The sequence below is a fragment of the Excalfactoria chinensis genome, chromosome 3 (assembly GCF_039878825.1).
Source record: "Excalfactoria chinensis isolate bCotChi1 chromosome 3, bCotChi1.hap2, whole genome shotgun sequence".
Lineage (NCBI taxonomy): Eukaryota > Metazoa > Chordata > Aves > Galliformes > Phasianidae > Excalfactoria > Excalfactoria chinensis.
In genome coordinates this window covers 51337870-51356219 of record NC_092827.1, presented here as the reverse complement: position 1 = coordinate 51356219, position 18350 = coordinate 51337870, and the positions used below count along the sequence as shown (strand labels likewise).

General features: G+C 38.7%; 1 protein-coding gene across 1 annotated transcript in view; it reads left to right on the top strand.

The window, feature by feature from the left end:
- Window positions 1-10618, top strand: part of STX7 (syntaxin 7) — a 31743-nt gene extending 21125 nt beyond the window's left edge. The window contains exons 4-10 of the mRNA XM_072331950.1: window positions 438-528; window positions 2204-2341; window positions 3066-3118; window positions 3808-3898; window positions 5098-5170; window positions 5846-5928; window positions 8420-10618. Coding sequence (XP_072188051.1) covers window positions 438-528; window positions 2204-2341; window positions 3066-3118; window positions 3808-3898; window positions 5098-5170; window positions 5846-5928; window positions 8420-8515 — 625 coding nt within the window. The 3' untranslated portion in view covers window positions 8516-10618. The remainder of the gene's footprint in view (window positions 1-437; window positions 529-2203; window positions 2342-3065; window positions 3119-3807; window positions 3899-5097; window positions 5171-5845; window positions 5929-8419) is intronic.
- Window positions 10619-18350: the final 7732 nt, after the last annotated feature.

Sequence of the window (18350 nt, the reverse complement as noted above, 5' to 3'; positions counted from 1 at the left end):
ATTGACTTTTCATGGATTATGTTCATAGAGTTACATTCAGGTCCACTGTTCTTCTATACAGGAAAAAAATTATGTCCTTCATACAGTTATTCTGAACTCCTTTAACAAAATAAGAGCCTGAAAAAAATGATGGAAAAGCATCTTTAGTTATTCACAGTAATTGGAACCTTGTTGCTGTACATTAGGGAAACAATTACAATATCTCAAAAAGAAAAAAAGTGGGAAAGGTGAGTAGTTGTGCTGTCACACTGAGAAACATTCCCTCAGCGTCCATGTCACCTGGAACCCATGGTGATCTGTTGTCATGATTTTGCAGTGAAGAACAGTAGAAGGATGGCATCATGCAATTCAGTGAGTGTTTAGTACCACTGTGTTTCTGAGAACTGGTGAAACAAAATTAGCCAGCAGTCTCTAATGAAACTTTGCATTGATTTTAGGCAACAGAAACAGCAGTACACAAACCAGCTTGCCAAAGAAACTGACAAATACATTAAAGAGTTTGGATCTTTGCCTGCAACAAGTGAACAGGTATAAAACCAAAGAATGTGGCTTGTTTGACTATCATGTTGGCTCATATAGAGTATTTGAGTGACTTCAGTTCTGCATGCCTATTTTTTGTACTCTCTACCTGGTTTTCAAAGCACTGTTTGGTCAGTGGGGACATTTGTGTAGCAGGGACAATTGCAACACAGATATATTTTGCTATATTACAGACTTGTTTCAAAGATGTTTTAAAAATCAGGATTGAGTTTGACTGAGAAGGCAGGACTCAAGACAGTACATTGTGCCTGTGATTTCAGCTATCTGGGTACTCAGTAAACTGTAGCAGTGTTGCTGCTGAGTTTGACTCACCAGGCATTTTGAGCACTTCCAGTGGTCAGGAGTTATTGCCTGCCTTAACCATGTGGCAGGTGACCAGATCTGTTAGCACACTGTCCAAATAATTTGTGCAGAGTAAGTCTGATCTGAATAACTCAAATCAGCAGATATGCTATGTCTTGTCCACAGGCTTTTCTTTTCTTAAGAGAGATGGACAGGAGCTGTTACTAGAACAATTTGTGCAGCCTCTGAGCTGCTTCTTTCCCAGATCTGTGTGAAAGACAGGCAGGAGCTTACATGCAAAGTAGCTGTTTTCATTAGCATACTCTCAAATTTCATCCTTTGATTTCCTACAGTAACAAAATCCAGGACTTCAATAAGAAAAGAGCAATAGGACACCAGAAAATATGAACACAGCTTATTGCCACTCAGACAATTTGTCTGATCTGTGACTTGTTAGCAAGGAGCACTTAGGAAAATGAATTGTCCTGAAGCACTCATTTCCAATGGCAGACTGTGTTCCACGTGTGCTCTGCCTGTTAAGTTGTGAACTTCTGGTAGAGTTAAAACTTGGTCTTACTATATAACCTCTGGTTGAGGCAAAGATGTTTTTGATTCTTTGTCTTGTCGCTGAAAAGTTGGCAGTGGGATATTTTGCTGTTTAATTCTAATCCTTCTATCATGAGCATTTTCATCAAATACAGCACTAGATGAAATACACAGATGTTGGGTTGATGAATGGCAAGTTATGGCCTCTCACAAATTTGAAAGACAGGGTTGGTATAATGGATATATTTAGGGAAATAAAATTGAGGCTTTCTGATTTGCCTGAAATTGCCATTCCTTCCTTGGCATCTTCCTCAAAAAAGGAAAAATAAAAAGACTTGAAAGTTAGAGTAGCTATCTTTCTAACAGATTTGGAAGGAGTGTGTGCATTCCAGTGTTTGTGTACAATACATGTGGAGAGCTTTGTCCCTGCTCATTTCTTATGTTTCAGCACTATTTCCCTCATTCATTCTGCTTTGCTCAGTTTAGATTTCTCAACATCAAAATGTTTCACACTTAATCACTAAGTAAATTTAGTAATCAGGTATCCCTGTGTCAGTGTGTAGTATGTAGTATATGACCTGCTCATTTCTCATTCTCAGCTGTTAAATGAATTAAATATGTTGGTTTCTTCTTAAAATCCCTAAAATTGTGGCAGAGTTATGTAATCGCATGGGATGGGAAGGTTTGTCCGTGCAAATGCTTTTGTAGGCAGTGTTCTGTTATACCTATTTAGGGAATTAAAAAGAAAAGCATACCTTAGTACTGAGTAGCCTGGAAATGATGAGTCTTAAAAAGCCTGATCTCATTTGACTTGGTAAAACTTCTTCTCCCATAGCGTCAAAAGAAAATACAGAAAGACCGTCTTGTAGGGGAGTTCACCACAGCACTCACAAATTTCCAGAGGCTGCAAAGGCAAGCTGCTGAGAAAGAAAAAGACTTTGTAGCCAGAGTAAGGGCCAGCTCAAGGATATCTGTAAGTACTAGAAAATGTGCTATTATACTTTGCTTATGGTGTGGTGGTGGTGTCAAACATGCATTCGTAATGCTTTTAACAAGAGCTTATATCTGAGTCCAAATGTTGCAGAATGTGTAAAATATGACTATAAGTATAGTAGCTTTCTTTGCTTACTTCCACGCACAGCTGAATTTAACAGTTCATTTTATAGCAAAGGCTGAACTACATTGTAATGAAAACTCCTGAAAGCAGTTTTGTTTTGTTTTATTTTCCTTGCCTTAGTCACATGAAGGTATGGAATGCTTCTGAGTTTGTACACTAACCTTACAAAAGCAGTTTTTAGTGATCTTGAAATACTTTTTCTGGGCTTCTAGATATGGGGACTTTTTCTACCAGGAAGAACTGCTTGCCAGGTAGCTATGCAGTATTGATGTGGAGAAGTGCTGAGGAGCTTGAGATGTTAGCATGTCAGTTTTGCCTTTTTACTCTGTGCCAAATACATGTCACTGTACTTGTAAATTTTAACAGGCATTTAGTGAGCTGAATGTTTTTGCCTGTATTTCAACTTTATGCACACAGAAAGCAAAATCAAGAAGCAAACATGTTAAGTCATGTTTCAGTTTGAAGATGACTTCTTATAAGCCTTGCAATATTTACTCATTATAGAAATGCTGACAGTGTTCCTTTCTGGTCTGTGATATTTCTATCTTTTTTTTTTTTTCTCCATACACCAATCGTGTAGAGTGGTGCTCCTGAAGACAGCTACAAAGAAGGAACACTTGTCTCCTGGGACAGGTAGGCTCAATTTCTTATTAAAACCTAGTTCAGAATTTTAAAAAAATAATAATTTTAAAAAATTAAAAAGGGGCTTACAGGGAAGAGTTGCTGTTTTTTTGTAGTCTCTCCTTCATAGTGAAATTGTAGGAAAGAGCCTTTTTAGTGGGATAGATGGGAAGAAATGCAAGCTTCTTTTTTTTTTTTTTTTTTTTTCCTACACCTCAATCATCATCTTAAGCTGACCCAAGTCCATATCTGGACTCTGGGACACCCAAACTTAGGTAAGCACTTTCCAACTTGTGAGTAGTGTAAAACTGTTAAGCTGTGATTGATCCATTGTTTACTGGAATCTCCTGTTATTTCCAGTCTCAGAAAAACTGCATCTGTCTCAGATTCTGTTGATACTGGTTAGCCTATTTTTGCCTGTTTAAACTCATATTTCAGATGAAACTTTGTCCTCACATTCTTACTTGGAATTTCCAAAGAGCTCGCTCAATGCTATATGCAGATTGCTACAGCAGCAGATTCCTGTATCAGAGCATTGTTAGACCTTCTATCTTGGCTGGACATGGAAAGCTAAAAGTGTGTGTTTTGTTAACTGATGAACTTTGTGCCATATGTGTTCGGCTGTCATCTTATTCTTCATATTCTAATTTATTTCTCATGGAAACTCTTCAATTCTGGTTTTTGTTGTTTTGCTTTGACAGTCAACCTCAAGCACAAGTGCAAGATGAAGAAATTACAGAGGATGATCTCCGTCTTATTGAGGAGAGGGAATCTTCCATTAGGCAGCTTGAGGTAGGCATAAACAGTTTTATAGCAGATTTCAGAATATTCTCTTAATGCTTCCAAAGAAAAACAAATAGCATAAATCCTGGGAGCATAGCAATTGTTTGTAGGTACTTTTTTCTTCAATTCTACAAATACTGTCTTTCTGTGATATGTTACATTTACATTAGAAATCTAGGGTGTGAAAGCCATGTTTTGATGTGTTTAATCCCAGATGATTTCATTGAGGAATAAGAAAATAGTCAGAGGTAACAAGGAAAAAGTTGTCAATTATGTTTTTTTATTTTTTCAAAAATAAATTGAAGCAAGGCTGTACCTCCCTACCCAGCTATTCCCAATTGTTCAGCTTCTTCATTTTGTAAGATTATTTTATTCTCCTTTTTTTATAAATTCTTTTTTTGGAAATAGAAATGCACTGCTGTGCTCAAACTTCTGTAATTAAGGGTTTGTCAAAAAATTAAAAGCATTTAGCTTCGAGTTGTAAGTATACCAATATCATGTGATAAAATACTGACATCAGGAGACGTCTGTGAAGACAAAGTGAGCTTTTCCAGCCAACCTGGCTTCCATATCTCTGCCATCAACAACAAAGATGCTATTGTGATAATTTCTCCGTTGCCATCCATATGTTGGACATGCAATGAACTAAGTATCTATCAGTTATTAGTTGAGGTCATTAACACAGTGACAATGTGACACATATAAATTCATTACAGCCAAACAGTAGTAGGGTAGTGTGATCCTGATTCAGTAGCTTGGCTTCATATTATAGATGCAGCTTCTGTAAATTTTGTTGCTTACAACTTTTATGTGTGTTTGAAGTGTTTCCTAAAACTAGTGTAAAACACCTTGTGCGTATACTTTTATTCATTTAGTTTAAATTGGTATCTATTAAGTTAAGTTGGCATGAACCTGCCTTGTCACTTAAACTGAGACAAGCTTGTGTGTAGATGAGCCCTCAGCAGTGATAGATCCTGTTTTTGAAGTGACGTGAATTGTGCTTCATGCACAGTCATCTTCAGTTAGTTTGATTTTAATAAACTTTGTCTGGTAATGCAAAAAAGTCTTCCAGATAAGTATTAAAAGTTCTCTTTTTCTTGATAGGGCGAAGAGTGTATATGCAGGAGGAAAATGAGTAATATTTTTAGATATGTTTACAGATATCTTGTTATGCTCTTTCAAGTAACATTATGATTGTTTCCTTGCAGTCTGATATTATGGACATCAATGAAATTTTTAAAGACTTAGGAATGATGATTCATGAGCAAGGCGATGTGATAGGTAAGCTCAACTCAAATATTATCTGAAAAGTTATTTCATGTCTCTGGGAAGCAGCTGCACAGAAAATTTATTTTGCTGGGAAAATTCCTCTATTAAGAGCATTCATGCTAAAGCTAATCAGGTGCAACTTAATAGTAGGTAGATTGAGGTTGCTGGGGATCCATAAAGATACTTTTTAAAAGTATAGTTTAAATGTACATTTAATTACATTCTTTTAAAAGTATAGTATGTGTAACAGTAATTTTTGGAATTGTGTGTTCATATTCTATTCCTGCCTCTTGGGGTGTTTTTTATATGTTTCCTCTGAACTCATAGATCTTAGTTGTTGTTTTTGTTAATCTGAGCAAAGGGTAGTCAGTAGCAAGTTGAATGGCAGAAAACTACTGAGAGAAATTTTCTGTTCTGGTCAGTTTCTAAGGCTCATCCTTGCTGAGAGCAAGAGGGATTCTTTCTGACATGAACTTAACCTGGGCATTTCAGAAATGACCTCAAGTATAGGAAAGGTCAGCTTCCATAGTGCATGGTATGAAATTTAGGGTGTGAATGGAAAAAAAAAATAAATCAATATTTTGAGGGGACAGGTGGCACACTTGTTCTTAAGTGTATTTCAGTATTCCAAATGTTTGGTTGTCATATGACTAATCTAAGCTTGAAATCTTTCCTTTTAAAATACAGATAGCATAGAAGCTAACGTGGAAAATGCTGAAGTACATGTGCAACAAGCAAACCAGCAGCTGTCAAGAGCAGCAAACTACCAGGTAATGTCAATGCCGACTGCCAGTTGAGTCCTTTCTCAGTAGTCCTGATTTAATATAGCAGTTCAGAACTTGACTTTTTCTTGGGTCTTGAAGACTCTTTTGAAAGTGTATTCTAGACTATGACAGTATTGCTAGGTCACCATGGAGGTGTGTGTGTGGGGGGGAAGAACAAGTTCTAAAAGCTTTGGGTTTCATGTAAAATTAGCTAGGTTGTTTCAGATCACCTTGAATTTTACTGTTACTTAGAACAAAAATGTGTTCTTTTAACAACTCAAGAAGGAAAGGTAAAGAGTGAGTCTTTAAAGATCACAAGAAGAGTACAGAAGCCTTCTGAAGATGCTGTGCTAGAATCAATTTTTACTGTAAAAAATCATCTCAAAACTTGAGTATGTCTAGCTTCTGTTAATTGCTGCCCTGATGCCAAAAATGCATTTCAGACTTTCTGATGAAAAGCTCCTTTGAAAAGACCTTTTAATGCCACTTCTTTTTGATTTTTTGGCACTCGTTATAAGTAATCTTATTAGTAATAAGTCTTCCCTCTTTAGTGAAAATTAGTCCTTAGATTTAAAAAAAACACAACAACAAAAAATATTAATCCTCTTATGTATATTAACAGTAGCCAGGTTGGTAAATCAATGACAAAATATCTGAAGGATTGCTTGCTGATCTCAGAAGTGGGAGGGAAGGAGGGTGGGCATGTCGAACTGTATGCTAGGTGGCCGTAATTAAGTATGACTGATGGCTATTTTGATACTGATGAAATTGAGGAAGAAAAAAAGATAGCAACAATTAAAATTTTCTTCGGAAGGTGTCAGTTTTGGGGTTGAAATTTAACATGAAAATCTTTGTGCTCATTCGTCTTGAAAAGGCAAGGATAAGCAACTTCAAGGTTATCAAGTTTTTGACAAACTCCTGTTTCATGCATCTCCCAGAAGAGACCAAATACTCAGCAGAGTTCGCTTGTGTTAGGAGGGACAGTATAGTTGACTTTAAATTTGAACTTTCCTTTGCTTGAATGCTCAGCTTTGTTCTGAGTGTTTGAAAAACCATTTACTATATCTGTGCTCTTACCCACTTAGGGAACTGGTAGAAGCTTAGGTATCCTACTGAGAACTAGGTTTGGTTAGTGCTCTCACAACTCCTATTTGTGGAAGCATACACCATCCTTTTGCCTTGTGGGATGTATTCATGGAGCAGAGCTCTTGGAGCAAAGCTAGGCTTCTCTGCTCTGTTTCTTTCTCCCATTATTGCCACTGCTTTATACTTGTGGAAATGATCATCAAGTGTATAAGGAAATAAGAACTCCATGTCTTTATTCCACTACCTTGCCTAAGTAGTGTTACAGAGAAAATGTTTGACTTTAATGTGATGTTGGTAAAAGGTGCTCCAGGATGAAAAAGGAAGAAACAGGGAGTATTAAAATTTTTTTAGGGAGACAATCTGGCAGCAAGTAAGAATGGGACCCTAGTAAAAGGTTGAATGCTAGCAAGTGAAATGATCAAACAGCTAAGGGGCAGAGATCTCAGCTTGAAAATGGGAGAAGTGAGTCAGCAAAACTAGCAGCAGAGAATATCTAAGACAAGAAAGAAGCTTGGTGGCCTGCATGGTATCGGGCAGAGACCAGGCTCAGTGAGGAACTGGCACAGATATAGTCCCGCAGGAAAAACAGTATAAACAATGACATAAATCTTTGCTAAAAGGAGAGCAGAGCCTTGCTCTGCCTCTAGAGCTGTGAACTAGATTCCCAAGATTTGAGTGTAATTATTCTTTGACTACTAGCAAAAGCTTGCAAAACCCACTAGTAGAGTGTGTTATTTTCTGTCTTGCTGCTTGAGATAAAGGCTGAGAATCTGTTCCTAGTCTTGGTTGCTTTGGCATCTCAAGTTACAAACCTGTGTGGGAGATCTGAAAGTTTTGAACATGGTCTTAACTTACGCTGCATTATAATGATATCTATAGAGCTTGAGTTTCTTAATGTTGTGTTTTGTTGCTCTTTAAGAGCAATTTGAATGTAATAAACATCACAAAAACAAATTTAAAATAACTGAATTGATGCAAAGTCCACCTTGCAGAAGTCTAAAAGAGCAGTTCTTTGGGGCTTCTGTATATACATTTATACTTTTTAAATATCTTTCTTTTTCCAGAGAAGGTCATTTCTCCTCTACTGTGAAGACTGATTTTCCTATGTACAAGGCCATCTGCTTTCTGATATTTTCTTTTCCTAGTGCTTTATTTAAACACATTCAATATGTTGCTGCATTGTTATTTGTGCCAGGAAACACTACTGAAATCATTTTGTTGATTAATACAGCCAGAAAATTAAGTCATGGATTATTCTTTCCTTGAATAACTTTATATAACTTGTTTGTAAGGAGACAGTTCAGTTAGATTTCACAAGCAGGAGGGCCATAAAAACATTTCAGTTGTTGTTTGATCTTGTGGTGGTGCAGTTTTCAATCAATTTTTTTTTTTTTTTCCTCCTTGCTTACAGCAAAGATCCCGAAAGAAGATGTGCATCCTCATCGGTATACTTGTTGCTGGAGCATTGATTCTTGGAATCATCCTCTGGTTTGCTCTAAATAAATAGTAATTGATATTTAAGTTATGAAAGGAAACTTCTGCGGTAATGGTTTGCTCATTGTGAAGCTCAGTAAAAATGATGGTTTTTCTGTACTTCATCACACTCACTTTTTTTTATGAGACTTTGTTTTAACTTGAGAAATAACTTTCTCAGTAATACCATAACTGCCTGCTCTCTTGGACGTGAGTGCTGCCTTACCAGTAAAACCAGTCAGCATCAAATACTGTTCCGTTAACTTAACTTAAAAACCTCTTAAGGGTTAGGAGATTAATCAAAATCTTGATAATTTGTTGTGAAGGAAGGGGGAGTGGGATGGGATTATCAAGGAGATACTGCTAAATGTTATTTCCAAAACAAACTCCTGAATTGTTGCTTGAGGCAACAAATTCACAAGTTGGAATTTAGTCTTAATCTAATAATGTGCTTCTGTCTTTTTCCCTTCCATCTCACCCACCTGCCCATTTGATATGGGTGGTTCAAAAACATGACATAGATGTGAAGTTACTGTGATCTCTTTTTAACTGAAGTCTTCAAATTAAGCCTTCAGTTTGCCTCTAATCTTTCAGATGCTTAATGTATCTCTCTCTGGCGTTAAGTCTGGTTATACCTGGAAGACTCTGTGAAAGTAGATAGGGAGGATGATATAATTATTTGGATTTCTTCTTTGAGTTTTTCCATTAAGAAATAAAGTATTACGTGCATATGCCTGGTATCTTTGCATCTGAAGTGTTTATCTGTGAGCTTGGCTAGGCCAAAGTAAGCTCGAGTCTGTGAATTCTTAAATTTACTGGGAAGAATAGAAATTCCCAGCTTCTGAACTGCACTTGAATGTTACCGTTCTGAAACTGCCGTGTTTCAGTTTCCACGAACAGATCCGAACTTGTATGTGAAGTCTTTCTTTCATACATCTGAAGAATAGATTACAAGTTAAATTCCAAGTTCAGTGATATTTGAAAACAAGTTCTTAATCGGTTGAAATTACTCAAACTGCTTAAGAATTCTGATGCTTATAGCCTTTAAAATGACCTTTCTTTTTCTTTTGTGCCATTTTGTACTAATGTATTAAAAATGTAACCAAACACTTTTTTTTGCCAATTAATCTATTTGCATTTTTAATTGATGTTGTTGAACTAATCTGGAGAGTGTACAGATGGAAAAATTCAATTTGTATTTTATAAGGATCTTGTACACTAGACTGATAGAGAATGCACTGTTTACATGGTGAACTATGAAATGTTGCTTGGAAACAATCTAAGCAAAGGTGGACTTCAGAATTGTAACTGTGCAACCAAAATAAAGGTCTTTTAAAGTGTTACATTTTTTCTAGTACTTTTTTCTTTTCTTTTTCAGGATTTGATTATATAAGCCTAAGTGTTGCCTTTATGTAAACGACTGGAATTTCTCTCTAATATTGGAGAAAATTTCAGCTCTACTGCTGTTCCTGTGCTAACATTCATATTGTTAATGGAAACCCTCTTGGATCTTTTCTCCCCAACTCTGTGACCCCAACATTAGGATAACAGGTTGCTTTGCTCTGTATTTCTGATGACACAGACATTTAGTTATCCTTTGGCACGGAGGCAGGAATCCATAGTTTGGGAAGGAGACTTGTGCTAACGTATTTGGATCCCAAAAGCAAGAGAGGAAAAACTGTGTGGTTATAACCTATGTAATGTGGAGGAAAGCCTCTCAGACTGCGAGTAAGTTGTGTTATGGTTGTTTGTGTGTGTTGAGTTCCCAGCTACAGTTTTCACATGACTGCCTTTGTGCTGAGTGCAAAGCTGGGACTCTACTTACCCTTTCTTGTTAAATAACCATCAGATTTAATTTAGACCCCTGCCAGCCATGGTAATGCTACCAATTAGTGATGCTAATACTTTGATTAGGCAAAAAATGTTATGGTGTTTCTGTGCTTTGTTTTGTATTTAGCATGTACACCCTGGGAGGGGGGAGTAGGGGAGGGAGGGTAGGGCCATAAATACCCTTCTTTAAGCTGCTCTTAATGGAGTTGCTCTCTTTCTTTTCCCTCACATACGTATTTGCAGTCTTTATTGTATAAAATGCAGTTTCCAAGCATTTAAAGAAAATGTTGATAGTTGTTAAGAACCTAAAAAAAACCAAAACATCTGGATATAATATGTGTGAGTCAATGTTCTTAGAAGAAATGTTTTGGCTTTTTTGAAATTATCCATCAGTATGGGAGATTAGCAAGGCCAAAGAAAAAACATAAATGCAATCAAAGCACTCTTCGTTTTACTGAAGGAACCTGGTAAGAATAGTTCCTTTGTAGTTATCTTAACCCACTCACCAGGGGTGCCTCTTTGTTCTTTTCTGCCTTTTCAAAGAGCTGAAAATCACAGGGTCAGACAACTCTTTAAAGATTCTGTGGTAGTGTGGATTGTTTTGTTTTTCCCTGCACCTTTTCCCCTTGGAAATTGTTCTTGATAATCAACAGGGTTTATGGTATCACCAAACCTCGTATCTAAGCCTTCATAGGTCACGTATGAACTCCAAACGCCTATGTAGCTGGTCACTAATTTGGACTGCTTCAAAGATCAGTTGTGCTGTTGGGTATCATTGGAAAAGACTTGCTTTGCTTTTATTTAGTTCTGGTTGAACCTTTTTGGTGTTTTCAGGAGTCATATTATTTTTGAAGGAGGAAAGAGCAGAAAGCTCTTGTTTTGCTATACATCAGCACCTGATCACTTTGTTTCTTAACCATAACTGCAGCATTAAGTGATGCTTCAGTGCATAGGGTGCAGCTTTCCTTTTCAGTTTGCAATTAAGCACAAGCATCATAACCAACACTGCTGTGGGGTGAGGTGTAATTATTCTCTGATGAGGTGCCCACCTGCAGGGTGGAATAAATACTTGAAACTCATCAGCTTTCAGACATCTTCATGCTTGTGTGTGTCTCTGATACTACTCGTGAAGCATGAAGATAATAGAGTATTTGTTTAATTCTCTGCGTGATCCAAATGAATTCAGTGATAAAAGAATCCAAGTGTTTTCATAACAAGAAAGAACTCTACAGACACAGAAATAACTAGAAAGAGTAACAAAATGTTCAGTTTCCAAAGGCAAATTGTATTGCCTCAACTAGAATACCACAAGAGCACTAAATGATGCCATAACTTGCTATTTAGACCATGGCTGGTGCACTTTTCCATCTGACAATTTTGTATGATTAGGTGTGAACTTTGCTATGATTATTTTGTTCCTAATCCAAATATTAGGAAAGTACTCAGGGTAAGGGGGACTTATCCCATTTATTGATATTTTTAGGAATGCCCTGAAGAAGAAATAATCAGTTGCAGTGTCTGTTCTTTTATAAGAATGTCTCTGCCTGCAAACACAGAACTTTTCTGGTACTGCTGATAGAAGAAAGAAAAAAGTACCTAGAAAATGAAAGGATTGTTAGCACAAGGCAAGGCAATCAGATTGCTGTTGCATCTTTGTTTTTTAACTAGGTAATTTTTTCAGCCCTGTTGTTAGTAGCACTGTTCCCTCTCATCTTTTTCAAGATTCATCCTGGACTGGATCATGAATGTGTTTTTCTCCTTTATTTAACATTTAAGCAGAAAAATTTGTTCTTTGGCAATGCACACTGAAGTCTGAAGAATAACCCTGTAGTAATAAGAATGGGAAGGAGGCTGCAAACTGAATAATCCGGGAAGTCCAAATGATTGTACAGCTTTTTGTCTTTACTCAGAACAAAATCAAACCTAAAAACTGCCTGGAGCTTATGAAAGAGGTCTTAACTACACTCAGAGCCCCGGCGTGGGCCACCGCTTCAGCTGCCCTGAGCCCTGCCTGCAGGGTAGACCTTTGTCTGGAAAATGTGAGTAGGCACAAGCTGACGCATCTTTTCTGCTTTAGGGGAGAACATTAGGAAGCAGCTTGCAGAAAGGATAGTTAATTATATTACCTATCATCTGCGTCGTGCGTGCTCCCACCCACCCTCACATCAGCTTGAATGTGCTCTCTGCAAGGAGGAACTGGAAATCCAAAATTAGTTTCCTGAAGCTTAGCAAAAGAGAAGAGCCTTTATGTCTCTTTCTTCAAGTACCTCAGTGCCACAAAGCATCACTGAAGTAGCAAAAAATATCGTTGTCTGTTCCCTGACAGCTTTTATTCAGCCAGATAAAGAATATATAAATACAGTCATGGAGACCAGCCGCTATGTTGTCAGAGAGAATTAGGTTGAAGAAGCTGGGAAGATTAGAAATGCTTATTAAAAAGTAGATTTAAACTGTCTTTGTAAGGTGACAAAAACGCATTGAGGCTAATCTTATTCTATGTCATACATAGTTTTGATGTCTTTAGCAAATCAGTCTTTATTTAAAATAGTGAAAGGACAATTTTAAGCAGACAGAAGCTAGAATATTTGTCCCTGATCTACATGATTTCTATTAGTTGCTAAGTTAGTTTGTAAATCAAGCAGAGAATTGTGAATCTTTCCAGGAGCAAAGAGCAGCTGTCCTCTCACACAGAACCTTTTTTTTCTGCTGCAGACCCGCAATGGTGTCCCTGGAAGAGGGCAGGCTGGCACCTGAGTGGCCTGGCAAAAGCACAGGGGATAATTAATTTTCAAGTCTCAAGGCAAAAGCAGGTTTTTATTTAAAACAGGGGATACTCTTAAACACCAGCCACTGCAATCCATGACATCGTATGGAATCCAGCCTCAGAGCACCTGTGGAATCTGGGGGGTTTTTGTTGTTGTTGTTCCTTGTTGCACTGATTTCTGTACTGACAGCAGCTGGAAGGATTTGCACTTCAACATGATTCTTATGAACTTCAGTTTTGGACAGATTGTAGCAGTCTGTGTGGACAGAGATCCAGCCTTCATCTGGCAGCCCACACAGGTAGAACCAGCTTTGCCTTAAAGTTGTGCCAATTCATTGTGCTAATTCTCTCTCTGACAGTAAGGTCAGTTAGGTTCACTACATGATTACTATGCAAGGTAAGGAGTTCAAGACTTGGAGCAAACATTCTCTTGATGTCAACGACATTCTGCGATGGAGCGCTTTGACACCATCAGTGTTGTAACTTTTGTGAACTCAGTGTGTCATAGCCTCGACCTTGCTGTAGTTCTTGGTGAAGAAGATAATTCATTCTGTTTCTTCTGGCAGTCATGGGAGTGAAGTGTTTGGTTGTTTTGGTGTTCTGTTTTTATTTCCACAGGATGATGGATTTATACCTGAAAACAGGCAAGAAACTGCAGATGGCTACACAGGTTATACTGAATTTGTACTGTATACAACATTATTTTGTGCAGTGGGTTGTGGTTGACTGTCACCCAGTACAGATGACTCAGATTTTGAAAATTGCTCTTCTATGAATAACTTTCTAAAGCTGTCCTTTTCCATAGCCATAAAAATACCTTTTCTGTTGTTGTTTTATAGCTCTGTGAGGAAGAAAGCAGGAGCTTCTCTGTATAATGAATTTTGTTTGTATCCTGAGACATCCGTAATCTGGTGGAATCATTTCGTTATGAGTTTAGGGAAGTGCTCAAATCCCTGAACTTTACTTGGTTTCCCAATTATGCTGTTTTTCAGGAGCGGTGTGTTCTGAATGAAATCAGAGGATGGGAGCAGAGGTCAAGTCCTTTTCATTTTTTGGAGACCTAGATTTTGGCTGGCCTTCATTTGTCTCTCTTGATGGAGACAGGACAGGTGCTTCTCAGCGTAGCACCATGACATCTTGAGGCCTTTCTGAACGGACAGTAGTGATGGTTCAGTGTGTGGCTGAAGACAGTACAGGAAACAGGCCAGTTCCTGGCTGTTTAGAGGCCTGTTGGGACAGGATGTGTTTGTGGGGCTTCTCCTTGAGGCTTTTCTACCCCAAATAAGTCACAGTGATAACAGAACAGCATGAGTCTGGAGCTCACATCTGTGAGGAGGAAGGATCCTGGGTTTCAGTCTTTCATTGATAAACTTTGCAGTATGCATACGTTGGGGACCTTCTAATGAAGTCTTCAATAAATTCAGCCCAGAAATGTTTAACAAAGGCAAGAAGTGCAATATTATCCATTTTTCTGGTCAAGAATTCCTAAGCTTAATAGAAGAAAGAAAAAGAAAAAGAAAAAGAAAAAGAAAAAGAAAAAGAAAAAGAAAAAGAAAAAGAAAAAGAAAAAGAAAAAGAAAAAGAAAAAGAAAAAGAAAAAGAAAAAGAAAAAGAAAAAGAAAAAGAAAAAGAAAAAGAAAAAGAAAAAATTGTGTGTGTATATATATGTATGTGTATATACATGTATGATTTGTAAATTAAAATCAAGCATGAAAAGGTAAAGTTAAGAATGTTTAACTGAGCTTCTAGCAACAGTTGTTTTAGGAGTGGTCTGTTTTGTGTATGTTTTTTTTTCCCATGGATGTTCATTAGAGTGTGCTTCCCACTGTGCTGAGTAGTACTTAATGACCACTAGTCATCACTGTGCCAATGGTACTGATTTGATTTTAATGGGGAGCAAAGTAGTTTGAGTGCTGTGAGCAATGGGATGAAGTGGGCTTAACAGGAAGGCAGGTGGGGAGGTGTTGTGTCAGAGCAGCAAAGAAGTAATTATGGCACAACACTGCTGATTCCAAGGAAGGGGAAAAAAAAGTATTAGAAAAAAAACACCATAACAGCAGAAAAAAAACCTCCTGCCTGCTTGAAACATACAACAGTGTAGTGGGGTAGAGCCTGAAGTATGCAAATCTGTGTGTATTCCTATCTCAGCTGCCTTTTCACTCAAAGGTCAGACTAACATGGACAAATTGCAAAGCCAGCAGGATACTGGGAGGGCGTGTTGATCTGCCTGAGGGGAGAAAGGCACTACAGAGGGACCAGGATAGACTGGATCCATGGGCCAAGGTTAACTGTATATGTTTCGATAGGGCCAAGCGTTGGGTCCTGCATTTTGGTCACAACAACCCCAGGCAACCTTACAGGTTTGGGGAGGAGTGTCTGGAAAGCTGCCTGATGGAAAGGAACCTTGGTGTGCTGATGGACAGTCAGCTGAATATGAGCCAGCAGTGTGCCCAGGTAGGCAAGAAGGCCAGTGGCATCCTGGCTTGTATCAGGAATGGTGTGGTGAGCAGGACTAGGAAGTCATCCTCTCTTGTACTTGGCATTGCTGAGGCTTCACCTCTAGTACTGTGTTCACTTTTGGGCACCTCAGTACAGAAAGGACATGGAGGTCCTGGAGCAGGTCCAAAGATGGGCAACAAGGCTAGTGAAGGGCTTGGAAAATCAGACCTATGAGGAGAGGCTGAGGGAGCTGGGGCTGTTTAGTCTGGGGAAAAGGAGGCTGAGGGGAGACCTTATTGCTCTCTTCCAATATCTGAAAGGTGCTTTCAGGCTTGGTCTCTTCTTCCTGGTGACCTGTAACTGGATGAGGGGAAATGGCCTCAAGTTGCCCAGGGTAAGTTTAAGTTGGATATTAGGAAACACTTCTTTACAGAAAGAGTTGTTAAGCACTGGAATAGGCTCCCCAGGGAGGTGGTTGAGTCACCATCCCTGAATGTGTTTTAAAACTGTTTGGATGTGGTGCTCAGGGCCATGATTTAGCAGAGGGTTGTTAGTTAGGGTAGTATGGTTGGTTCATGGTTAGACTTGATGATCTTTAAGGTCTTTTTCAACCTGAGTGATTCTATGATTCTACTGGCACCAGCTGTAAGAGCCCAGATTGGTGATATAAAAAGTTGGGGGTGGGGGAACAAAAGCTCTTCAGCTCAAGACGTAATGACTGGAAAATCCTTAAGTTTAGTAATTGCTTTGTTGGCTTTTTGTTTTTGGGTGGGTCTTTTTTGGTTGTTTATTTGTTTTATTTTGTTTTTTAAGAAAATTGTTTTCCTCGTCACTACCTTGGAAGCAGCACAGAAAGGATAAACAAGTAATTGTGGGTTTTTTGTTTTTTTTTTTTCTCTTGAACTAGTGGTGATGTACTTAACAGAGAAATCTGCAAGCCTCACAAGAGGCTGTGAGTATGTAAACCAGCAATTTGCAGGGAAGTTTGGGTTGAAATTGTAACTTCTTATTCTACCAGGGCCTTGGATTGCACGTAACAAAAGTATGGTGTTAAAATAATATGGAAGCTCTTGGAAAAATGCTGAGGAGTCAGACTCTGACCTATACTTAGTGCTGTGAAATTACAGTACAGTGACTTTTGAACCAGATTTCATTACTTGATGATCATCTGTTCATTGGAACACTGGGAGTTTGGCTATTGTGGCATCGGTCTTACAGGAAGAGAGAAGACTGAAGCTAAACAAAGCAGACATTATGATTTAAGGTCCACGAAATGCCGTGACTTATTCAAAATGACACATTGTGCTACTGGGCAGGAAAGAAGTGGTCAACAACAGGATTGGTATCACATAAGCCTTTTGAGGCTGTGACCACAGCTGGTTGTGCACTCCGACCGCTTCCTCTAGCTCCCACAAAGGCTCTGGGGAGGAGCACTGAAGTCTTCCTTGAGGAGCTCTGCTTTACAAGCAGAGCTGCTGTGGGTCCAGGTATGTGGGCTCCAGAGCATCGTACTGCCAAAACAAGTCATGGTCTACTGGCAATAGTAGTGTTTGTATTTTAAAGGAGACCTGTATAACTGAGAGGGCAGTTGTCCGTCAGAAGGCCAATGCTGCTAGTGAGTTACGCTGATAAGCGTGTTGGTATTGGGAATAGTGTTTTTAAAAGATGTACATGAGTCCACAATAAGGTTCTGGAAGCGCAATGCCCCTAGTCACTGCAGGTGGAGGGGCTTTTCTGGGCCCATGGAGACTGCTGAATGCTGCTGCATCTTGGGCCTCTCCTACTTTATTGCATATACTGTCCCAAAGGAGAAACAGAGCTCCTATCTAATGGAATTACCCCATAGTTTTGCCTGCTGAGTGATACTTGTGTCCAGTTGATCACAGGGGGTCTGTTTTACTCTCACTGGAGGGAGAAGAAAATAAAAGGTTATTGTCTTGCTTTGATCAAGTGTAGTGTGTCATTGTCTTCAAAATACTGTACCATAAATAAATCTTGGACTGCAGAAGTGTTCTTTGTTTGGTGATAACATGGCCTGTGAAGCACCTTGCAAAGTCATCTGCTTGAAATGTCTATGCTGAAGCAGGGCAGACAGTCATTTCAGGAAAAAAAAAGACAATCCTTTGAAAAAGTGCAATTTGGGGGGTGCCTTTGATGTTACCTCCATGGAGAGGGAGACTTGAGGAGACTGCCTTGTGCACTGATACTGCTACATCCAGACTGTACAAAAAGCACTGCTCTTGTACTTGCACCGTTATTACTTTGCTTATGCGATTGCAACATCTCCCTCTTCCATCCCCCTGCAAGCCCCCTGCAGGCCTGGCTTTGCAGAAGGAGTGCTCCTGCTGTTTTACAGCTTGCAGCCTGGCCAGCTCTTAACCCAAAGCCTGCAGGAGTAGAATCAGAGCTGTTTTCCTATCTGTGTGTCTCTTTGTCGTAGTCTTTGGGACTGTTCTGACACTTCTGTGGGAACTTTTCCTGCTTTCCTCTGCCCCTAACCATGACCACACAGCCTGACACAAAGAAGGTTTAGCAATCAAGTAATCAGTCTTCATCCTCGTAGTTAAAAGCAAATGGTTTGTTTTCTAAAATGAAATAAATATATTTATATATATTTTTTCCACTTGTCAGCTTTTTGTACTAAAGAACTGCCTACCCTTCCTGGAAGCTCAAAACACATCCAGTTATGAAAAGCAGTTCCTTCTTCCCACAACCCAACAGTGTTTTGGCAGAATGGGATTATCTATGATATTTTGCTAATATCATGGTTTATGACTAATACAAAAGGAATCAAAGCCTCAGTTAAAACAAAAACCAGAAAACAGGCAGCTGTTTC